General features: G+C 40.9%; 2 protein-coding genes across 2 annotated transcripts in view; both read left to right on the top strand.

Annotated features, from left to right (window-relative positions):
• Nucleotides 1-25482, top strand: part of LOC138958893 (uncharacterized) — a 205020-nt gene that overhangs the window by 152574 nt on the left and 26964 nt on the right. The window lies entirely within an intron of this gene.
• LOC138956116 (zinc finger CCHC domain-containing protein 7-like) lies at nt 9291-24622 on the top strand. The gene is made up of 5 exons (XM_070327567.1): nt 9291-9489; nt 10042-10080; nt 11302-11394; nt 11957-12059; nt 23639-24622. The coding sequence occupies exons 1-5, from the start codon at nt 9397-9399 to the stop codon at nt 23734-23736; spliced, it is 426 nt and encodes a 141-aa protein (XP_070183668.1). The 5' UTR covers nt 9291-9396; the 3' UTR covers nt 23737-24622.

The following is a 25482-nucleotide window of genomic DNA, read 5'->3' on the forward strand; positions in this document are numbered from 1 at the left end:
TTTGATTCATTTATTATGTTGAAACAGATTTTTTTGCATTTTTTAACACTGAGTAACACCAAGAAACACACACACACACACACACACACACACACACACACACGCGCGCGCGCACGCATACACACACACACACACAGACGCAAACAAACACACGTTTGTGTTGGTATTTCTGTGTGAATAAGTATGTTTGTGTTTACGTTTGCAAAAAAAGAGAACCCATCCGCGTGTGCGTTCGCGTTTGTGTTCGAGCGCGCCCCCACACGTGTATGTGTGTGTGTGTGTTTGTGTGTGAGTGTGTGTGTGTGTGTGTGTGTGTGAGTTGAGGTTGTGCCTTCAGGCAGGCGGGCCGGCGTGTGCATGTGTGTCCGCGCGTCTGTCCGTGTATGTGTGTGCGTGCGTGCATGCCAGTGTTTGTGTGTGCGGCGTGTGTCTTTGTCTCTGTGTCCGTTGTTTTAAATGTGAGAAATATAACTTTGGAGAAATTGTGACAGACAAACTGGGACAGCAGCCATTAATGTGACAGTTGGCGTCCATTTTAGCACTGCGTAGCCATCCTGTACATCTCGACTTTGTTCGTTTATCTGTCTGTTTGTTTATCTGTATGTATGGATGTGTGGGAGACACTCAAATGTTATGTTCACTGAGTCTGACAAATAATGAAATTGTATCCAGGCGGCGATAAAGTGAGCAACTTATCTATTGTACCTTTTCTCTGCCTTGATAACGCCATTCTTATCGTCCTACGCACCTTTCAAACAAGTCAGTGTGTAGAGTCGGCATGGCACAGATAATGAAGCTACTTTGTTCCTTGTTTAATCTTGAATATCGTCATCACCTAATCGACCTTGTGTTTTCGGCACCTTTTCATATCTTTACGTTCCCCCGCGCCGCTTCAGTGATCCCCCCCTCCAAGTAGTTGTCCGAAACAGTTCTTCATCCGTTTTTACGTAATATCTCGCGGTGCCCCTATAGCTTATCGTCTTGAAGACCATAATGACAGGATGTTGGTTTAACCATAAGTTTATTTTAACAAAGTTACAATCATGACATATATACAAAATACACAGGTAACAGCAACAAGCTAGAAGCTTATACTGGTGTTCCTCCTTCTTCTTCAGCGTTCGACCGTTGAGTGATCTCCCTTCCGACCACTTAATCCTGCTGAGTTAACCGCCTCCCCCCCCCCCCCCTCCCATCCCCCTTCTCTTCGTGCCCACATTTCAACTCCAAAGATTTGGTGCGGTCTCTTTTTTACTAGTTCTTTCTTGTTTTTGTGTTTTGATGAAGCACAATCCGTGCGTTGCCGCGTAGTCTCGCCTTGCCTTTCGACTATCTCCCTAAATTACCCCAACAATAGAACATTCTAGTCTGTGATTTCTATCGTGTCCACTCATTCCCGGACAGGTGTAATGGACGCCCACCCCCCCCTGGAGGTGAGAAGGGGAGGGGGCAATGTGAAACGTACGATAACAATGCTTGTATTCACCGCAACAGTCGGCATGGCAGTGGAAAGTATGAATTGTAAATGAATGTGGTTGTCTTGAGGGCAAGACTCGGCGAGGTAAAAAGGGAGGCGTCGAGGTGTGACCTTGATCATGCATTTTGTAATCACTTCAAATCACCGGCTTGCCCCCTCCCCTTCAGTCTCACCTCCAACCTTTGCTTCCTGGACAGCACCCCTGCATTTCTTTACAATTCAAAGAGTACAATTAAAAAGCTCAGATCAAACTGTCAGCGATCCGAGAAATCGGGAACAAAAGCCCAGTTAAAACTGTGTGGGCGTAAGCAAGTTGTGACATACAGATTCGCTGAATCAAAACACAAACCAACAAGTCGCGTAAGGCGAAATTACTACATTTAGTCAAGCTGTCGAACTCACAAAATAAAACTGAACGCACTGCATTTTTTCCCCAAGACCGCATACTCGTAGTTTCGTCAGTCCACCGCTCGTGGCAAAGGCCGCAGTGAAATCGACAAGCCAGAATAGTGCGGTAATGGTTGCGCTGAGCGGGATAGCACGCTTTTCTGTACCTCTCTTCGTTTTAACTTTCTGAGCGTGTTTTTAATCCAAACATATCATATCTATTAGTTTTTGGAATCAGGAACCGACAAAGAATAAGATGAAATTGTTTTTAAATCGATTTCGGACATTTTATTTTAATCATAATTTTTATATTTTTAATTTTCAGAGCTTGTTTTTAATCCGAATATAACATATTTATATGTTTTTGGAATCCGAAAATGAGGAAGAATAAGATGAACGTAATTTTGGATCGTTTTGTAAAACAATAATTTTAATTACAATTTTCAGATTTTTAATGACCAAAGTCATTCATTAATTTTTAAGCCTCCAAGCTGAAATGCAATACCAAAGTCCGGCCTTCATCGAAGATTGCTTGGCCAAAATGTCAATCAATTTGATTGAAAAATGACGTAAGGGGTGGCTGCGTCCAAACACAAGTGAGTTCAAGTCAAAGAAAAAAGGAGGGATAGGGATAGGCTGCATAAGGGAAGACGGAGGGGGTGGGCGTCCATTACACCTGTCCGGGAATGAGTGGACACGGGACACGGGTTTTCAGATTTGTGGTTTGTCCAGCCGTTTACAGTAAATGTCTTCAAGAGCCTTGTAAAACAAAGACTGCGAGACCAATATTTGCAATGCTGGAAAAGTTAATCTGTCAACAATAGCGTTTGTTATAATTATTGTTTGTATAAGAATGAGTTTTGCTTAAAAAAATATTTGATGTGTTTGACTGGGTCCCTGAGAGAAAAATTATTAAAATTTAGGTTAAGTAATCATAAGTTACCTATTCACCAGGAGCGTGTTTTGAATATCCCTAGGGACGAGAGAGTGTGTAAGCTGTGTGGAAGTGGTGAGATAGGAGATGAATTCCACGTTTTGTTTAATTGTCAATATGAGAGTGTCGTGAAAGAACGAAAGAAGTATATTGGAAATTATTTTCAACATCATGCAAATGTTATAAAATATAATGCTTTAATGAATGTAAAATCAAAAAAATAAGTTGGTTAAGTTGGCTAAGTTTGTTAGTGTTATTATGAGTTATTTTTCGCTAGATGATTTACGTGTTTCGTTGTGTTTTGTTGTGGTTCTTACTCTGTTGGTTTTGTCTGTTTGGTTTTTTGTTTGGTTTGTTTTTACATTTAGTCAAGTTTTGAATAAATGTTTTAACGTAGAGGGGGAATCGAGACGAGGGTCGTGGTGTATGTGTGTGTGTGTGTGTCTGTCTGTCTGTCTGTCTGTCTGTGCGTGTGTGTGTGTAGAGCGATTCAGACCAAACTACTGGACCGATCTTTATGAAATTTGACATGAGAGTTCCTGGGAATGATATCCCCGGACATTTTTTAAATTTTATTTTATAAATACCTTTGATGACGTCATATCCGGCTTTTTGTAAAAGTTGAGGCGGCACTGACTGCCACACCCTCATTTTTCAATCAAATTGATTGAAATTTTGGCCAAGCACACTTCGACGAAGGCCGGACTGTGTATTTTTGTTTGCTTAAATGCCCTATGGGCCTAAAGCCGAAATAAAACCTTGAAACCTTGATGGAAATCACAGACTAGAATGTTCTATCGTTGGGGTAATTTAGGGAGATAGCCGAAAGGCAAGGCGAGACTACGCAACGCACGGATTGTGCTTCAGCAAAACACAAGTCGCGTAAGGCGAAATTACTACATTTAGTCAAGCTATGGAACTCACAGACTGAAACTGAACGCACTGCATTTTTTCACAATGACAGTAGTCCGCCGCTCGTACAAAAGGCAGTAAAATTGATGACCTAGCAGACAAGGAAAAGCTGGCGTCGATATGACATCATACCAAAATGCAGTAAACAATCTGTGTCAGTATATGGTGGAAAATGGGTTTGAACTCTCACCAGAAAAGACAGTCTTCCTGGTAGTATCCAGAAGACAGGTCTTTAAGAGGGTGTGCTCCATCAAAATAAATAACCAAGTCATAAAGCCCAGTACAACAGTAAAATTCCTGGGTGTAACCATCCACGATAGACTAATATGGACTACCCACATTAATAATTTAATACAAAAAGCCTCGAAGGCAATAAATGTAATCAGGTTCCTCAAAACTAAACCGTGGGCAAACAGCCAAAAAAGTCTGACGCTGGTGGTGGGAGCCCTTGTCCGTTCGCGTCTCGCCCGTTACGGGCAGGAATCCATCTTTTCAGCGCCTAAAACCATCCTCAAAAAACTGCAAACAACCGAAGTAAAGGCCTTGAAAATAGCATTAGATGTACCTAGATGGGCCTCCGTGAAAGCTACCTACAGAGAAGTGGGCTGGCTCACCCTCGACGAGGAACGTCTACTGCGGACAACCCAATATTTTATCAGACAGCAAAGATCCCCAAATAGTGTAACACAGACCATAAACGATCTAATCAACGATTATAAAACAAAAACCTTCAACAATCGTTATACCCCTAAACTCCATGAGAAAGCCCTTCCAATTAAACATTATGCAGAAAATCTCCTCGAAAACATAAACAAGCAGATAAAAGACATTGAACTTATCTCGGCCCCAATATACCCGCCGTGGTTATTAGAACCCCCCAACATCATCTCCAAAAGTAAATATAATCTCAAAAAAACCGATCACTTGTTATATCTGGCCACACTGGCAAAAGAAACAATAAACAAGAAATATAGCCACTTTTTAAAAGTATACACAGACGGGTCGAAGCTGCCAGACGGCAGAGTGGGCTGTGCCTTTGTAATCCCAGAATTAAAAATAGAAAAGCGGTATAAATTAAATAAAGGCATTTCAATTTTCTCAGCTGAGCTATATGCTATCTTTATGGCAGTTTCATTTATTAACGATATGCCAGTCTCACCCGCAGGAGTGGTAATCTGTACAGATTCCAAATCTTCCCTAGAAGCCCTAGAAAATGGGACAAAAAACAGAACAAATATGCAACAAGAAATTTTATTTTTATTCCATCAAGTAATCGTACAGGGCACGGCCCTAGACCTAATATGGATTCCCTCGCATACTAACTTAAGAGGAAATGATCTAGCCGACACTGCAGCAAAGAAGGCTGCCCTTTCCTCCTCAACCGAAATTAATATTGGCTACTCCATCTCAGAATACCATAGCTTCCTAAACGCATTTTTACTTACAAAACTAAACAGCACACACAAGAACGACCCCATGAAATACATCAAAGGAGGCTTTTTTCCTAAACTCCCTCCAGCCCTATTACGCATTCTAAGAAGGGCCCGTACCAAAGGCCTCAATTGTTCCGTTTTCAAAAGAAACTGCGAGTGTGGCAGCGAAATTACCATAGAGCACACCTTCGTAAAATGTACTTCAAACTTAACCCGCTTTGCAACCCTGTATGATTATATGGACAAATATAACCTTATGCCAATTCAACTCTTTAACCCGGACGATAAACACGGCCTCGACCATGTCTCGTTCTTCACAAAAGTAATCTACAACTCTGACATATCCTGTTGTTTTTAAAACTAAAACGCTATTGTACCTCTTCCTATAAATGGTTGTTGGCGCTCAGGTAACAGGGAGCGAAGGGCAGTGCCCCACCTAGTGATCGAGTGCCACAACCCAGACTTTTCCCTTAATGTACATAGTAAATGAAATGATGTGTCCAAATGTTACTAAAAGATCAGTATTACGTGTTTGCGCATGTCCTTTATATTATTCTCACAATGTAGTCACTTTTAAACCTCTTGACAGGTGGTCCTGATTTTTATCTTTTTTTAACGAAACTAAAATTGAATTAAAATCCATGTTTTTAATGGCCCTTCCCCAAGGAAGTCAACGCATATAAAAGAAAAATTATTAATATTCCTCTTACAAGGATCTTAACGTATATTTCTTATTACCCCACCCCCCTCCCTTACTCATGGAGAGCGGGGTCGGGGTCCTATCACGGTCGGGCTTGCTTGGTCTTGCCCTTTTCTTTCTCTCCTTTTTATTTATTTATTTATTTAATTTTTGTTTTGTTTATTTATTTATTTTTTTTTTTTTTAAAGCGTATCATCAACTCACGCCCCTAAAAGGAAAATTTCCTGTGAGGACGTAAAGGACCCCTAGATTCAGAGCCTGTTTAGCGCGGTAGTGGTTACGCTGTGCTGCATGCATAGCACGCTTTTCTGTACCTCTCTTCGCTTTAACTTTCTGAGCGTGTTTTTAATCCAAACATATCATATCTATATTGTTTTGGAATCAAGAACCGACAAGGAATAAGACGCAATTGTTTTTTAAATCGATTTCGGAGGAATCACTGAAGCGGCGCGGGGGGAACGTAAAGATATGAAAAGGTGCCGAAAACACAAGGTCGATTAGGTGATGACGATATTCAAGATTAAACAAGGAACAAAGAAGCTTCACATCTGGTAGTTATCTGTGCCATGCCGACTCTACACACTGACTTGTTTGAAAGGTGCGTAGGACGATAAGAATGGCGTTATCAAGGCAGAGAAAAGGTACAACAGATAAGTTGCTCACTTTATCGCCGCCTGGATACAATTTTATTATTTGTCAGACTGAGTCAATGATCATAATATTTGAGTGTCTTACACACATCCATACATACAGATAAACAAACAGACAGATAAACAAACAAAGTCGCGATGTGCAGGAGCGTTACGCAGTGCTAACATGGACGCCAACTGTCACTTTAATGGCTGCTGTCCCCGTTTGTCTGTCACTATTTCTCCAAAGTTATATTTCTCACATTTAAAACAACGGACACAGAGACAAAGACACAAGCACACACAAACACTCATGCACGCACGCACACATATACACGGACAGACGCGCGGACATACATGCACACGCCCGCCGGCCCGCCTGCCTGAAGGCACAACCACAACTCACACACACGTAGGCACACACACACACACACACAAACACACACACACCACACACACACACACACACACACAGGGGGGGGGGCAACTTTGATGTTTGGTTACGATGTGGTGTTATCAAAAGTATACTGACTTGTTCGACGCTTTCATTGAACTTTTTAAACCAAAACCTAATTGCTCGCTGTCACAACAAACTAAAGGTGACAGCCTTTTCTGTCGGACACTACGGCTTCATAAAAATGCAAATGTCTTGCCCACAGCAACGTGAATTATCTGCAAAATAACAACTTGGCATGTATCGAGGCTAATGAGAACAAGATGTGATATTGAACCGTGAGAATACATGCCTAAATACTCTCAATTACACAACGGCGTCCTGAAATGTCAATCCTCGCCCATAGCGTCATAACAAGAAGGTGCAAAATTTTACCAGACAGCTTTGGCATGTTTCGAGGCAAACGGCAGACACTAGATTGCTCACAGGTGTTGGGGGAGTTGCGAAGCGTTTCAGTACAGCACTCTTGACACCTGAGTGCATTGACGCGCGTCAGCTTTCGGGTATAACCGTGAACAAGATTGGGTCCACAGGCTATGATGACCACAAGCTATGATAGGCGTATTGTCTTTTTGTCCATCGGACCGTGATACGAGGTTGTCTTCGTAGCGCGGCTAGAGAACAGCGGTGTCTGAAGAGCAGAGCCAATCACAGGCGGCCTCGTATAGAGCTCCAATCAGATTGCTGTAGTTATGGGTATGGGGAGGAGCGTTATTCGCCTGATGATATTTTGATTGATAGTTTTGTTGCCATTGCGCTGAAGAGGGAGTCTGTCGTGTAAATAAAAAGTCAACTGACGGTTTGGAACCTTCATTCGCTTTCATTGTTGTAACGTGTAGCGGGCTGGTATAATCTGCAGTGCGTCGTCGGTCCTGCTGAAGTTACAAAGGTGAGCCATATGAGTATAGTGTGTGTGTGTGTGTGTGTGTGTGTGTAGGGGAATTGCTCCTAATATGGACCGGCTCCTAATATGGACCACCTTCTGTTCTGACAAACTAACGGCGCTAGAGCGCTCAAAAAAGTTTTATTCGCTGTATTCACCCTCTCTGGATAACTTGCACATCAGTGTCAAAACAGTTGCAGAAACAGAAATCTTAAAACCGTTAGGCTTTTTCTCTTTTTTTCACTTTTGGCAGCGTTCACTCTGAATTTGCCGCCTAAAACGGACTCGTTTCTGTCCACAGCCAAAGCTTTTATCACTCAAAAATTGCCATATATGACAGCTAAAACCGTATTTGTTACATTTTAGCAGTGTTGACCCCGAGTTTCTACTGCAAACAAAAAATGATAGCAAAGACTCAAAGTATGTGCGAGTCCCCTAATATGGACCACCTTCAACAAATCGAAGAAAATAAAAGCTAAAGGCTATTTTCATTAATTCTTTAGAAGCTTGCTGGAAATAACCTATAACTAGCCCTCGAGATTTAAAAAAAATGCAACAAAAAGTCTTCTTTTCGTGGAAGTTGATAATTTCACTTATTTTCACTCTGTTTTTGATGAGCTTCTTTAGCTTCCTAGTGTGCTTCAAATAATGCTCTCATCAACCCGAAACAGATAAATCTAGAGCATATTTTAATTACGCTGACTTGTAGTCTAAGTTGTATCATGCATGTTATTTTGAAATATAGGGTTATATTACAGTGATTCACTGGTCCATATTAAGCGCCCTTGCTCCTACCTAATATGGACCCTTTGTGATTTTTTCTGTATTTAATTTTTGCTGAATGTCTATCAAAGCTACAGAGAGAGAGAGAGAGAGAGAGAGAGAGAGAGAGAGAGAGAGAGAGAGAGAGAGAGAGAGAGAGAGAGAGAGAGAGAGAGAGAGAGAGAGAGAGAGAGAGAGAGAGAGAGAGGATTTGTCCTTCGCTGGGGGTATGCAATGCCTTAATTGGCATTGCACTTCTGCTTAATTTTTTTGGTTGTTTTGAACGCATGCGCAGATCATTTTTTGGAGTGTTTGTTTTTCCTCCTTTTCCGGTTTTCTTCTTCATTCCATGTAAGCGCTGGAACTGTAAAGTGGTGTATAAATTCACTTGAGATAATTTAATATTCTTCATATTTTATGCGAGAGGGTTTTTACGTGTGTGATCTTTTTTGTTAGGCCATTCAGGCAGCCATTCTCCCTTTTCGGGGGATGATTGTTTCCTAAAGTGTTTATATTAGTTATTTATGATAATTTTCCCGGGTTATACATGATTGGGATTGTAATAAAGAGTTTTCTGTGTTAAAAATAATTGTGTTTAAACATTTATGCCTTGTAAAAGCAAGTTGTTTGTGGTTGGTTTGTGATGGTAGCGCTGCTGTGTATGTGTGCATTCATGTGTGCGTATTATTATGCTTTTATATATGTGTGTAACATTTCAATAGAACACATTCTTTGTCAGCAGGTTGGTCTCACTTCAACGGACGCCACAAGAAATTCGACTCGGACTCAGACTCAGAACCAGATTATAGATCACGTGCCAAGAAGATGAATTCCACTCGACCAGATGACATCCACACCAAACAGCACGGTCCCAGTGACTTGTGTGCTTGCTGTAGAATGAGGGGACACAGCGGAGAGGTATGTGTCAAGGTTTGGTTTGGGTTGTGCCGGCAAGTGTCAATTGTCACTGAATGTATCATTTTGTATGCTTAGTTTTCAATACAGTGCAATGTTGTTCCCAGACTGAGAGAACAATTAAGTGTTAAACTTTAAGACCTCCAAAAATCGGGAAAAAATCAGGTCTTGAAAAGGAGGGAGTCTTAAATGGAGGTTAATTTACAGAGGTTATGAACAAAGAATTAAGAAGAAAAAAAGGTCTTAAATTAAAACTGTATTAGGGAGGAATTCTTAAATTTGGGGGTCTTAAAAGGGGGTTTCCACTGTAGGTCAGTTGGACCTGGATTAAAAAAAATGCATAGGTCCAAATGTCAATCGGCTAGGGGCCAGCAAAAGAAGTATGTATATTTTGTAGCTTGGTTGTACAACAGTATTTATTTCTGTGTGGACATTGAAATACATGTAGCTCTAATCTAACCTTGTTTTATGTTCTAAATGCTTCTCCCCCTAGTTTATTCATCCTGAAATGTTGACACTTTTACTCACCTTGTTGAATATGTTTCTTCATTTCAGCACTGCCCAGACCGCCACTGGCGACAGTATCATGCCACGGTGAGTTTGTTTGTTTGTCCCCACTGGTGTGTTGAATGGATGGTATTGGTCAGACTGTTTGAAGGGAGTTTCTGGCAAATTTGACAAATCTGAAGAATGAGGAATCTACTGTACTGTGCTAGACGCACACGGCACGATCTGCTCGAAAAAGCACCACAAGTATGGTAATTAATGAAATCAAAGTGAGTGAATGCCCTTCAGGGCGCTACTTCTCTCGAGTGTTGGAAGCGCACAGCACGATTTGCTCGAAAACACACCACAAGTATGGCAGTGAATTAAATCAAAGCCTTTCAGGGGCCTACCTCTCTTGAGTGTTGGAAACACAGTTGTCAAGAAGCGCTGTCTGGTCCCCTAGTAACGTTCACCTCATACACAAACAAGGGAATAACTCTGTGGAAATAACCCAAATCAACCATCACAGAGAGTCCTCTGTTTATCTATTCTTTGAAATTTAATGAAGTTTTTAAAACACTGTCTTGTGCAAAACTTATAAAGGCAGTCCTCCTGCGTGGTAGCATTATTTGTAATGGAAGTCTTCCACAACGCTTGGAAATCCTGTTATTTCTGAACATGGTCTACTGCCTCAGACTTTGCCAGTTGGTATGTTTGTGTCTGTTGCTGCGTGTTTGTGTCTGGTTGTTGTCTTCTACTTGTTCTGCATTCATGGGTTGCAACTCCCCCGTACATTCATATGTTATGCGAGAGGGTTTTTACGTGTGTGATCTTTTTTGTTTGGCCATTCAGGCAGCCATTCTCCCTTTTTCGGGGGATGATTGTTTCCTAAAGTGTTTTTATTAGCTATTTATAATAATGTGAACTAGAAAAATTATAATTGCTGCCCGTGCTTTTAGTGTTATAAGTTTAGACTTCATACATATGCGTTTTTCCGGGTTATACATGATTGGAATGTTTCTTGCATCATTGGAATTCTGCTATTTTTCTCTTGATGACATACAATACCCATGATACATGCAGAGCCTACGAGTAATTTGTTTCTGCTGCATTGACGAAGTCACCGAGACAAACTTCTCACAAATTCTTTGTCGGTTTCTGAGAGACGTACTGGAGAAGCGACTGAATGTTTACATGGCTACATTATTTGCATTATGATGTCTACTCGAACTTTGTTTTGCTTTTAGCATCAGAGGTTTTATTTAGTAAGAGGGGGGTCAAGAGACTTCTTGATTTGTTTGATCAATGTTGTTTGTTCTCAATTTTCAGGTCACAACTTCAGAGAAGTTGGTGCAAAAGGAGAAATCTGTGAACTCAAGAGTCTATTGTTGCAACTGCGCTAAACAGGGACATTTTGTACACGTAAGTTCACTTCTTAATATTCTTGAAATCCAAACTAACAATCTAGCTTTAGTAGGCTACTTATACTCATCTGTGCCTGGCCTCTAGCTAACTCGTAAAAAAAACACGCTGACAATGGAAGGCGATAGTAAATACAAATGTTGGCGGCCTTACCTTAGAACTCACGGAGTGCTTGTTTTTAGGATGATCTAATTAAATGTACACAGGTTACTTTGAATAGCTTCCGAGAGTGAGTGTTGTGATTGAGTTACATCTTTGTCATTGCAAGTGTGATGCACTGGATTGATGTTCAGTTTGTGTGTGCGTGTGTTGTTTTTTGTAACAAAAGGGAACTGGTTTAGGCCGCTATTTAGTTATGATAGTAGAGCACTGTGTTCTCCTAACTGGCAAGACTGTCGGCAGTAAAAGGACAGATTTAGTATTTGTTACAAGCTTTATCTATTCACACGCGCGCACACACAGACACAAACACACACACACACAGACACAAACACACACACAGACATAGTCTCCCACCATCATGAGCCATTTCAGCATCTGATTCATTTTGTCTCTTCCACAGGAATGCACGGAGGAAAGAATGGACTCGTCCGTGTATCATTCTTACCCCTTCATCGTCAAATACAGCGGAACAATCTTGGGACAGAAAACTGGGAAGTGGAAAGGTAAGTCTTCAACAGCGTTTGGAGATTCAGCGAAACTTATCTATATAATGACCATCCAAAGGACCAACCAAAAGTGGTCGTTATAAATAAGTGGTCACTATGGAAAGGTACATTTTATGGGGGAAAATTCGATGCGTATCCTTTTTGGGTGGGCAGGTGGTCGTTAACGGGAGGTAGTCTTCAGGTCAGGTTCCACTGTATATATTTTTGTTCCGTTACATATTGTTTTTCGGTAAGCCAGGAGAATATCCAGGTCAAATTGTATTTGCACACGTTTTGGGAATGCGCTGAGCTGAATTGGCTTCCTACCAAGGACTACTACCGTAAAATCCCTAGCAAACTCCCCCCCCCCCCTCCGCACAGATTTCGGGTAAAAGTAGGGGGGTGGGCGTTTGCTAGGTATCCACCCCTCCTTTGCAAGATAACGTGTCATCACATTTTCACGAGAGAAATAAAGTGGTACAACCATGTGATTTATGCAATTTTAATGAAAATTAAACACACCGTTTGTTTACACAAATAAATCTGTGCTAGAAAAAAAGAAGAAAAAAAAAAGAACACAAGTGGTCTTGATTCTTCTCATTCTCGGACTAACGTCAGCACAAACACAGTTTCTTCTCTTGTTTGGAGATCTGGTAGGGTTGATGATCGTGGGCTCATTATAGTCCTTCGAAGTCAACATCATCGTCTTCACTGTCGTCTCCCACTCTCAGCTTCTTCTGGAAGAAAACTCGCGGGCACATACCGAAACATTGTCTGCAGCTTCGTTTTCAAGATATTTAAAGGCTTTTAGTTTGTTCGAGCGTATGTCACTGTAAAGGATTTGTGCTTCGGCATGGCTGAACATAGAGAAGTGTTAAGGCTGGAGTTCACACCTGAGGCCATATTTCAAAGTGGTTAGGCAGTTTTAAAGGTTTGTTTTTATGTTAGTTCAGTGTTTTGTTTATCAGGAAAAAACAAAATGAATAGAGCTTGTCGCGCAAAATTTTGAGATAGCGACTGAAGTTTGAGCATAGGTATGAGATTTTTTCACGCAAACCCTACTGAAGAAATTGTGATATTGTATTGTGAATATGTTAACAAAAAAACAATCGGATGATCAGAAACTGAAGAAGAGAAATAGGGAAGCAAAATAGAACATCAAACATAGTGATTTTACAGGTGAATTTGGAAAAAAAACCTTATGTATCCATTTTTGAAGCCCAATTTGAAGCATGGAACACAGTCAAACATAAATTAAAAGTGTTAAAGTGGTTACAGTGTTCAGAAATAGTGTTAAATAACAAGTTGAGCTATCCCTCTTCACAAATTTTAAGAGAAATACACCTCTTGTCGCGCAAAATTTTGAACTGTGATGCTTTTACTACCCCCACCCCCTACTCATTTTTCAGAAAAGAGTGCATATTATCTTCCAAATAGACAAGCAAGGTAGTCAGATGATCAAAACTTCAGAACAAAAATAGGGAAGCAAAATAGAACATGCAACATAGTGATTTAACTGGTGAATTCAGAAAAAACACACTTTTTTCTCATTTTATTAGCTGAATTTAAAGCTTGGAAGACAGAAATAAATAAATTAAAAGTGCAAAACTGGTTACAGTGTTCAGAACTAGTGTTAGATACCAAGTTGAGTTATCCCTCTTCATCACAGTTAAAAGAAACACACCTCTTGTCGCGCAAAATCTTGAACTGTGATGCTTTTACTACCCCTACCCCCTACCCATTCTTCAGAAAAGAGTGCATATTATCTTCCAAATAGAAAGGCAAGGTAATCAGATGATCAAAAACTTCAGAACAGAAATAGGGAAGCAAAAAAGAACACCCAACAGAGTGATTTAGCTGTTGAATTCAGAAAAAAACACTTGTTTACTCATTTTATAAGCTGAATTTAAAGCTTGGATGACAGAAAAAAATAAATTAAAAGTGCTAAAGTGGTTACAGTGTTCAGAAATAGTGTTAGATACCAAGTTGAGTTATCCCTCTTCATCACAGTTAAAAGAAACGCACCTCTTGTCGCGCAAAATCTTGAACTGTGATGCTTTTACTACCCCTACCCCCTACCCATTCTTCAGAAAAGAGTGCATATTATCTTCCAAATAGAAAGGCAAGGTAATCAGATGATCAAAAACTTCAGAACAGAAATAGGGAAGCAAAAAAGAACACCCAACAGAGTTATTTAACTGTTGAATTCAGAAAAAAAAACACTTGTTTACTCATTTTGTAAGCTGAATTCAAAACTTGGATGACAGAAAAAAATAAATTAACAGTGCTAAAGTGGTTACAGTGTTCAGAAATAGTGTTAGATACCAAGTTTAGTTATCCCTCTTCATCACAGTTAAAAGAAACACACCTCTTGTCGCGCAAAATCTTGAACTGTGATGCTTTTACTTCCCCCACCCCCTACCCATTTTTTCAGAAAAGAGTGCATATTGTCTTCCAAATAGAAAATCAAGGTAGTCAGATGATCAAAAACTTCAGAACAGAAATAGGGAAGCAAAATAGAACATCCAACATAGTAATTTAACTGTTGAATTCAGAAAAAACACTTTTTTACTCATTTTATTAGCTTGGAAGACAGAAAAAAAAATAAAAGTGCTAATGTGGTTACAGTGTTCAGAAATAGTGTTAGATACCAAGTTCAGTTATCCCTCTTCATCACAGTTAAAAGAAACGCACCTCTTGTCGCGCAAAATCTTGAACTGTGATGCTTTTACTACCCCTACCCCCTACCCATTCTTCAGAAAAGAGTGCATATTATCTTCCAAATAGAAAGGCAAGGTAATCAGATGATCAAAAACTTCAGAACAGAAATAGGGAAGCAAAAAAGAACACCCAACAGAGTTATTTAACTGTTGAATTCAGAAAAAACACACTTGTTTACTCATTTTGTAAGCTGAATTCAAAACTTGGATGACAGAAAAAAATAAATTAACAGTGCTAAAGTGGTTACAGTGTTCAGAAATAGTGTTAGATACCAAGTTTAGTTATCCCTCTTCATCACAGTTAAAAGAAACACACCTCTTGTCGCGCAAAATCTTGAACTGTGATGCTTTTACTTCCCCCACCCCCTACCCATTTTTCAGAAAAGAGTGCATATTGTCTTCCAAATAGAAAATCAAGGTAGTCAGATGATCAAAAACTTCAGAACAGAAATAGGGAAGCAAAATAGAACATCCAACATAGTAATTTAACTGTTGAATTCAGAAAAAAACACTTTTTTACTCATTTTATTAGCTTGGAAGACAGAAAAAAAAATAAAAGTGCTAATGTGGTTACAGTGTTCAGAAATAGTGTTAGATACCAAGTTCAGTTATCCCTCTTCATCACAGTTAAAAGAAACACACCTCTTGTCGCGCAAAATCTTGAACTTTGATGCTTTTACTACCCCCACCCCCTACCTATTTTTCAGAAAAGAGTGCATATTATCTTACAAATAGGAAAGAAGGTAATCAGATGATCAAAAACTTAAGATAAATAGGGAAGCAAAATAGAATATCCAACATAGTGATTTAACTGTTGAATTAAAAAACCACCTTTTTTTTCTCATTTTTTGAAGCTGAATTAGAAGTTTGGAATTCCTCCGAAAGCGGCGTATGGCTGCCTAAATGGCGGGGTAAAAACGGTCATACACGTAAAAATCCACTTGTGCTAAAAACATGAGTGAACGTGGGAGTCTAAGCCCATGAACGAAGAAGAAGAGGAGGAGAAGAAGAAGAAGTTTGGAAGACAGAAAAAATAAATTAAAAGTGCTAAAGTGGTTACAGTGGTTACAGTGTTCAGAAATAGTGTTAGATACCAAGTTGAGTTGTCGCTCTTCATCACAGTTAAAAGAAACACACCTCTTGTCGCGCACAATCTTGAACTGTGATCCTTTTACTACCCCCGCCCCCTACCCATTTGAACACAAAAGAGTGTATATTCTCTTCCAATTAGAAAAATAAGTAATTTGCAACTGGACATTTTTAAAATACATATTTTCTGTCAGTCCAAGGATTGCTTAGTCCATTAAAAACAAACAGACTAGGATTTAACGCACCCAATTTAAGTAAAAGTTAACATGATAATTGATATATATATATATATCAGACTTTTTTTTATGCAATTACTACTGAAGATTCCAGACCAGGTAAAACAATCATTTTATATTCTTTGTCACATTTTTTACTTTTTTTTCTCATAAATTTATCTATAGCGAGTCTTGTCTCTTTGTGTCATTTAGTTATTTTGAAGAATTCTATCCTGGCAAAAAAAATTAAAAATCCCTACCTACCTACCCTATTTTGTTTACCCATGTTATTAGAAACAGACAATTTATTTTTTATTGGCCTAAAGATCTTGAAACATTTGTTTTAATAGAGAAATAACAAGTACAGCCCTTAGCTGTGTCACTCGAATTTCTTTGTCAGGCTGAAACTTAGCTGTTGCGTTGAAGTCTGCTGTGTGTGTCTGGGTCCAAAGCAACTTTCACATTCTCATCTACACATTCTCATCTACACACTCACGTTACTCACACAATTATACAATTCTACCCACAGAGGCGTTCGGGGATGGGGGTCTCGCACTCGGGCGAATCACACCACAAAATACAAAGTATAACGTACACAGATTTTTCTATTGAACCAAAAGGCAAATTAAATCATGAATAAATCAATCAAGCAAAACTTCCACACAATGACACATTCACTCTCGGTTCACACTGCGCTCTGGGCATGCACACTTGGCAGCACGTATACGTTCCGACGCCGTTTGTCTTCCTGCAAGTCCAGCACAGGCACACGATTGTCCAAGAATCACAATAATCCTCGTGAATGTCACAGCAGGCATAGTAAGGTTACGTAGAAAAGTCCAAAAGGGTGCGTTAATGATGGTAATCCGGCACACACACACACACACACACACACACACTGACACACACACACACACACTCCGGTTTGGTAAGTTACCTGATAAATAATGTAGCCTGTAGATTTAACGGGGAGACTGATCAGACAGGAAGAGTAATACTTTCACATTTCCGATGTTCAGCGATAAACTTGTTTTCTTCGAGAGTTCGATCTGCGTGCGATTCTGGCGCGTTGTCACCAAGAACGTTAAAAAAAAACACAGGATATCATCATGATGCCTCTCTACAAAAACCAGGTCTAGGAACTCTTCATCTAAAGTCAGTCAGTATTAACCTCCTCAACACAATCCTCATCTTGTCCCATAGTGATTTCTGCCGCCAAAGAACATGTGGTTCTCAACTCAAAAGACCGATTTGTCGTCTTCCGGCATTGCGAAATTCAGATCTACCCCAACTTCGTGCATTGATCTGAGCAATAAAATGTAGATGCGATAATCTGCAAACATCTCTTCAACACAATCTGCATCTTGTCCCATCGTGATTTCTGTCGGCAAAGAACATGTGGTTCTCAACTCACAAGACCAATTTGTCATCTTCCAGTGTGAAATTCTGATCTGCCCCAAGTACGTGCAATAAAATGTAGAAGCGATAATCTGAAAAAAATCTGTTCGCGTGAACGCTGCCACGTTGTCATCAGTCCAATGTCTTTTATCCAGAGCAGGGACGAACACACTTTTTCATCAGCAGTTTGTTATGTTTATCCGCAGACTGCTTTCCATTACTTGTCTGTTTTAGATTGACTCGTATGGTTCTTCAGCCAGGCAAGAAGTGCTTGTTTACAGTGATGATACGATATTGGCTTGGTTTTGGCTAATAAGACGTTGTGTGACCGTCATGCATAGGGGGCGCATGCGAGGAGCATGGCGACGCTGTGTCATGGAATAAACCAGAGTCAAGAGAAACTCCAATACCGTCTTTGTTGACATTATCCAGTGTGAGAGGTTTGTTACAGACATGCACTAACGTTACATGGTGTCAGCTTCTTCATTAGTGTTTAAAACTGTATTCAAACTTGTGAAAGATGGTAGAAAACGCCGAACAAGCTCAAAGGGAGCTTACTCGTGATAAACGGTTTTCGGGAGCGGGACTGAAACCGCCGGGGAGTTTAGATTTCCACACGGCGAAAGACAATTTGGAGTCCCAGTGGAAGAAGTGGAAAAGGCAGTGGGTGAACTATTCGATTGCGTCACGGTTGAGTGAAGAAAAGTCCGAGTTTCAAACGGCAGTGTTTCTCACTGTCGCAGGTGAGGATGCGGCAGAGTTGGTAGAGACATGGAAGTTTGACGATCCCACGCACAGGCATAACATTGAGAAAGTGTTGGAGAAGTTTGAGCAGTTCTGTGTAGTGCAGACGAATGAAACCTATGAGACTTACAAATTTAACCAGAGAGCTCAAAAGGAAGATGAGAGTGTCAACACGTATGTGACTGTGCTTCGTACTTTGGCAAAGAATTGTCGGTTTGGGCAGATGGAGGACCGTCTCATCAGGGACAGACTGGTGGCAGGCATCTGCAGTGATGAAATCAGAAGGAAACTTCTGGAGGAGAAGGATCTTGACCTGCAGAAGGCCATTGACATTGTGCGTTTGTATGATATCACATCAACACGAGCCAAGGACATGTCATCCACTGGGGAGGAAGTTCATAAAGTGTGTGATTTTTCAGGAAGAAAAGGTGTGACGACCAGAAAGGCACCAAAGGCAGGTGCAACACAGGTGGACTGTAAGTTTTGTGGGCGCAAGCATGCGCAGGTGAAAGAACAATGCCCGGCGTACAAGAAGACCTGTCGACGGTGTGGGGGTCCGAATCATTTTGCGACTGTCTGTTTGAAGACAGAAAAGAAACAAATGAACACTTGTCAATGTCATGATTGTGATGATGTGTTGTGTGATGATGGTGATGATAATGTTGACCTTGATGTGTTGCATGTGGGTGGAAGTGAGAATGCAGTGCATGCCAAAATGATGATCAACAAGGTTGAAGTTTCATTCCAGCTCGACAGTGGTGCAAGCACAAACTGCATGTCAACAAGCACATACACTAAGGTCACAGGGGACAAAACACTCAAGTCGCTTGACAGGTCAAACAAAAAGCTGCGCATGTATGATGAGCGGGAGGTAAGGCCACTGGGGGAAAAGATCATGAAGGTAACAAATCCCAAAAACAAACAAGTGTACAAGGTCAGATTCCAAGTAGTGCAAGGGGAATCCAAACCAATTTTGGGATTCAGAGCAGTGCAGGCAATGGAGCTGATTAAAGTGGTCACAGAAAACATTGCAGTGGTTGATCAGTCAGTTTTGGGGCAGTTTGATGACGTTTTTGAAGGGGAGCTAGGTGATCTTCAGGGTGTGTTACACATACAGACAGACAGCACAGTTCCACCTGTCAAACTACCATGCAGAAAATGGCCACTCGCAATTCGCGACAAAGTCAAAAAAGAGCTGGACAGGCTGCAAGCACTAGGGGTCATAACCCCAGTACACAGTCCAACAGACTGGGTTAGTAGCGTTGTGGTTACCATGAAACCCAATGGGTCAGTACGTCTCTGCCTTGACCCAAAACCATTGAACAAAGCGCTCAAACGCAATGACTACCCCATGAAAACGATAGACGACGTACTTGGTGAGCTTCAGGGTGCGCGTTATTTCAGTCATTTTGACGCACGGAATGGGTTTTGGCATGTTCACCTGGATGAAGAGAGCAGTTTGCTCACTACGTTTGAGACACCTGAAGGAAAATTTCGTTGGCTGCGCATGCCTTTCGGAATTTCAGTGGCGCCAGAAGAATTCCAACGTCGAATGGACGAGGCAGTTCAGGGTTTGCCCGGAGTTTTTGCCGTACATGATGACATCATTGTCTGGGGCAAGGGTGATACAGATGAAGAGGCCTCAGTTGATCATGATCGAAACGTCCAAAGTCTGTTGCAGCGTTGTCGTGAGAAGAACGTCAAGCTGAACAAGCAGAAGGTTGAATTGAAGAAGACAGAGATATCGTACCTGGGTCACGTGATCTCGAAAGAGGGGTTGAAAGTTGATCCGAAGAAAGTTGATGCAATCAACTCATTTCGACAACCCGAGGACAAGGCTGATGTTCAGCGTCTGTTGGGTATGGTTGGCTATCTGCAAAAGTTTGCGCCGCAGTTGTCTGAGAAAGCCGCGCCATTGCGAGAACTAGTCAAAAAGAACGTCCTGTTCAGATGGAATGAGGACCACACCAAAGCACTTGACGAGATCAAAGCAATGCTGTCTGAACCACCAGTTCTCAGATATTTCAGTTCTGAGGGGAAGACGACTCTTCAGTGTGATGCTTCAGAGTTTGGTCTTGGTGCTTGCCTGATGACCGATGGTCAACCGGTACATTTTGCGTCACGAGCGTTGACTGAAACAGAACGACACTATGCGCAGATTGAAAAGGAGATGTTGGCGATAGTGTTTGGTTTGGAGCGTTTCGAACGCTATTGTTTTGGACGACAGGTGGAGGTCGAGTCAGACCACAAACCATTGATTCCGATACACCAGAAAAGTCTGCTGAGCGCGCCGAAGCGGCTGCAACGCATGCTGATGAGAACTCAAAGGTTTGACTACACGGTAGTCTACAAGAAGGGCTCAGAGATGTGGTTAGCTGATGCCCTCAGTAGGGCGGTTCACAAGTCCAGTGGGGGCAAAGGCAAGGTGGAAAAGGAGGCAATTTTTCAAACAGACCTTGAAAAAGAGGTGGAAGACATTCAGATGGCTTCATACATTTCAGTGTGTGAGTCAACATTGCAGGAACTTCAGAAGATGACAACAGAAGATGAAAATCTGTGTCATCTCAAGAGAGTGATACAAGGGGGATGGCCAGAGGACAAAAGGAGTGTTCCATTGAGGCTACAGGTGTATTTTCCCTTCCGAGAGGAGTTGTCAGTTCAGAACGGCCTCGTATTCAAAGCTGAAAGGATTGTTGTTCCTGAGGGCATGAAGCAGAGAATCATGCAGTTGCTTCATAAGAGTCATACAGGCCTACAAGGTTGTTTGAGGAGAGCTCGAGAGGTGGTGTATTGGGTCAACATGGCGAAGGACATGGAACGGTTTCTCTCACAGTGTGAACCGTGTCAAACGTTCCAAAAGGCGCAGCCCAAGGAACCAAGCATCAGTCATCCCATTCCAGAACGCCCATGGCAATATGTGGCTACTGATCTCATGGAATGCAGGGGAAATGACTATCTTGTGGTAGTAGACTACTACTCTGACTTCTTTGAAGTTGATCGTCTTGACAAGAAGACGGGCAAGGAGGTGATTTACAAGCTGAAAGCACACTTTGCCAGGCATGGCATACCAGAGCGGCTTGTTTCTGACAATGGACCGCCTTTCCAGGGTTCAGAGTTCAGGACATTTGCTAATCAGTGGGGATTTGAACATGTCACGAGTTCTCCAGGTTACCCACAGTCAAACGGTAAAGCTGAAAACACTGTCAAAACAGTCAAAGATCTCATGAAAAAGTGTGCTGAAGATCAGTCAGATGCATACTTAGCACTGCTGGAACTTAGAAACATACCATCAGAGAAAATGCAAACATCTCCATCACAGAGACTATTTGGCCGCAGAACGAGAACGCTGTTGCCGACAGCTAAAACACTGCTGAAGCCAAAAACATGCACAGGGGTGAAACAAAAACTAGAACAGAAAAAGTTCACACAACAACAGTACTACAACAGAAGCTCCACAGAGCTGAGTGATCTAAAGCCAGGCCAGGAAGTTAGGTTCAAAGCTCCAAGAACAAATCGGTGGATAAAAGCAACAGTAGACAGTCAAGTTGATGTCAGATCATACAAAATCAGGACGGCTGATGGCAAAGAATACAGGAGAAACAGAAAAGATCTGAGACAGGCATCACACAAGTTCACAGTACATGTACAACCAAGATGTGTACACACTGATGCTGAATACAGCACAATGGACAGAGACCAAATGGACAGACAATCACAATCTCTGTGCAACAGACATAGACAGTACAGAGAGCAGGAAAAACAAACAGGAAAAACACATGAGTTCAACATTCCTGAAGAAAATACAGACACTCAGGTGCCAACCCATGATATAAACACAAGAGTAGACACTCGGAATACAGAAACTCATGTTCAGTCTCCGAAGAAGTCCACATGTATCAAACTTAATATACAGAACAAAGCAGCCACATGTACAAAGACACAAACACCACAGACTGACTGTGCAGCCACCCAAACATGCACATCCAGAGGTAGGGTGATCAAGAAACCAAGCTACCTGCAAGAGTACACCACTTAAAACAGACAAACCATCATCGAGTTTAAGTTTTTATGTTTGAATGTTACTTATTGAAGGATGTATGAAGTAAAAAAAAGGATTGAGTGTGAGAATTGTGTTAGTTGAACAATTAAAACAGGAAGTATTAAAGTTAAGCACAGGGAGGTGAACTTTGCTTGTTACATTCTGAAACTTGAACAATTGAAGAGATGGAGGGGGTTGTGCCTCTGTGAAGAGACAATGAAGGACAATCGGCACCGAAAGTCTGAATGTAATCAAATGGAGTAAATGTTTATTTCGTAACTGTTCATACTTAAGTAAGAGGTGGATGCCTACTGTTTTAGTCATTTCTTATTCAATTCAGTGTTCAATGTTCTTTCATTTTGTTTATTCAAATTCGTTGTTTAAGGAAAGGGAGATGATACGATATTGGCTTGGTTTTGGCTAATAAGACGTTGTGTGACCGTCATGCATAGGGGGCGCATGCGAGGAGCATGGCGACGCTGTGTCATGGAATAAACCAGAGTCAAGAGAAACTCCAATACCGTCTTTGTTGACATTATCCAGTGTGAGAGGTTTGTTACAGACATGCACTAACGTTACAAGTGACACGTTCTCACGCACGACATGTCGTAAATGCAAGTTCTAACGATTGTTTTTTATTGCACTGATAGAGAATGTAGATAGTTGTAAACTTCTGACATTTCCTAATGTTTATTTCATTATTTTGCATACGGATATGGCTAATAAGTGGATAATCTGTTACGACACGAAACGCGTTCTAAATCCGGGAAGGGAGGCTACTCCAGCGTACTGTCAGGTGTGTTCTAATACCTTAAACACTTATTAAAAAACGTCACTGAACGACTTCACTGTGGGACATGACGTAATTTTACCCCCCCCCCTACCCCCACCCAAAAAAGGAGAACCATCGAACAGTGTGCACCAGTCGTAGATATAGGAGGCCGACTGTCCTAAAACTTGTTTTCTTTAAACCGGGGTGGGCGTTTGCTAGGTATTGACCCCTCTGCACAACTTTTGGCCAAAAGTGGGGGGTGGGCGTTTGCTAGATACTGGGCGTTTGCTAGGGATTTTACGGTACTACTACTACTACTACTAGTAGTCCTTGCTTCCTACAAATATTTCACCTGTGTAGTATTCTTTAGTAGTTCAGGCGTGGATACTTCTTCTTATAAAAGTAAACAGGGGTATTTGGAGTTTAGTGATTGTAAAACAGAAAGTTTTCTGTGTTAAAAAATAATTGTGCTTTAAAAGGTTAATGCCTTGTAAAAGCAAGTTGTTTGTGGTTGGTTTGGGATGGTAGCGGTGCTGTGTATGTGTGCATTCATGTGTGCGTATATGCTTTTATATATATATATGTGTAACATTTCAATAGAACACATTCTTTGTCAGCAGGTTGGTCTCACTTGAGCGGAAAGAAATTCGACTCTGACTCTGACTCGGACTCAGAACGAAATGATGAACCACGTGCCAAGAAGATGAAGTTCAACTGACCAGATGACATGCACACCAAACAGCACGGTCGCAGTAGCAAAGTAAATAAAGCTGATCAAACTTCTGCCGGAAGAAGTGAAGTCTCGCTCTGACAAAGGACTTGGACAATCAGGCTCTACAAAGGTGCAGCCACAGTTTTCCGGATCTGTATCCTCGTGGCTCTGGTCGTTCAAAACAAAAGACAAAAGTTCAACCACATTCAGGCAGACAGAAATCTCCCAGTAGTCAACGCAACTCTTCCGAAGCTCATTCACTGTTCTCTTTTGCACGGACCGTTGTGAGTGGAGGGTTAGAATCACAGCCGGAAAGACCGTTCTCACAAAAAAGGCTGGAAAGAAGGTAGATCTAAAGTAGCATGTGCACACACAGACTACATTTAGCTATATTTCTGTTGTCTGTATTCAGAGCGCCCACTCCCCTTTGTTGTACTCCCCTTTGTTGTTCGATATTGTCATTAGCACTCAAGCTGCCTTTTTTGGTTATGATTTGTGCAATTTTTGAGATATTAACGGCTGACAAGACAAGTTGAACCAATGCTGTTTTGAATGTGAAAATAATTTTATGCCATGCATTGTGGAGCTTAGAAATCACAGCAAAGTGTCAACAGAGATACCATGAGCAGAATTAACTGAAACAGTGGCTGTGAGCTAAATCTTTAAAGTAGGAATTCCAATCAACTTTTTCCCCCATGGAAAACAGTTTCCTTGAACTATGCATTTTAGAGTTCAGTGTCATCAAAAAACATGTAGATTGTATTGATTATGCAATGAAAGATGTTGATTAATACAAACAAGAGAACAAGAAGAAATATTTGAAGTTCAGCATAATTGCAATTTATTGATGTTGCAAATGCAATAAACAAGATTGACAAAATGTCAAAACAAAAGGAGATTGAATTATTATTTTATTTCTCTGTGTGTGTGTGTGTGTGTGTGTGTGTGTGTGTGTGTGTGTGTGTGTGTGTATGTGTGTGTGTGTGTGTGTGTGTGTGTGTGTGTTTGAGAGAGAGAGTTTGCATGCATGCACCTGTTCATTCACGAGTACACCAAGCCTAGAATAAGGCACTACCTACACTGAATACCAGATTAATGTAAAAAGACAGCAGCATGATACAGATGGTTTTTGTATAACATACCGAAGCAAGAAAACTGGTTCTATGACACTGCCTCGCATCAAAACTGGATAATATCTGCTGTTCAAACACATTATTGATGGAAATCTGCAACTGATAATGTCTTCTTAGATAACACAGAATGCTTAGCTTGAGTACATGCGTAATTCAGTTGAATGCTTTGGTTTAAACACTTTTTATTCAGTTGCATAGATACAAAGCCATAATTGAATGTTATAATAAAGGAGCACAACAAGATAAACTTATAAATGTGCTCTTAGAAACAAACGAGTAATGTGGCGGACGATATTGTAAATGCATGATATTTGTCACGTTTCAATATATCACTCAAGGTGATTATGAACCGGTTAATTACTACTAATTAACTAACCACACCACGATCCACTCTCGCAGGCATACAATTAAATAGAGTCAACAAAAGTATAAGTTTCAGACGCCTGTTTATGTATAAACTCTCCACCTCCCTCGAGCCTTCACTCAAAATATGTTCCTTTTACGTTCTCAACACGTAAAAAACCAGTGTTCACTGACAAAATGCCAGTAGTATGTAGAAAATTATAGGAACACGCTGAACCCGTGTAAATATAGTTAAATGAGAATGTTCTGTTCGAAA

The sequence above is a fragment of the Littorina saxatilis genome, linkage group LG2 (genome assembly GCF_037325665.1).
Source record: "Littorina saxatilis isolate snail1 linkage group LG2, US_GU_Lsax_2.0, whole genome shotgun sequence".
Lineage (NCBI taxonomy): Eukaryota > Metazoa > Mollusca > Gastropoda > Littorinimorpha > Littorinidae > Littorina > Littorina saxatilis.

Bases quoted from the DNA above. Each gene is read 5' to 3' on its own strand.
- LOC138956116 (XM_070327567.1), top strand. From the start codon at position 9,397: ATGAATTCCACTCGACCAGATGACATCCACACCAAACAGCACGGTCCC. The intron at 9,490-10,041 runs GTATGTGTCAAG...TCTTCATTTCAG, and splicing joins TGAGGGGACACAGCGGAGAG to CACTGCCCAGACCGCCACTG. The intron at 11,395-11,956 runs GTAAGTTCACTT...TCTCTTCCACAG, and splicing joins AACAGGGACATTTTGTACAC to GAATGCACGGAGGAAAGAAT.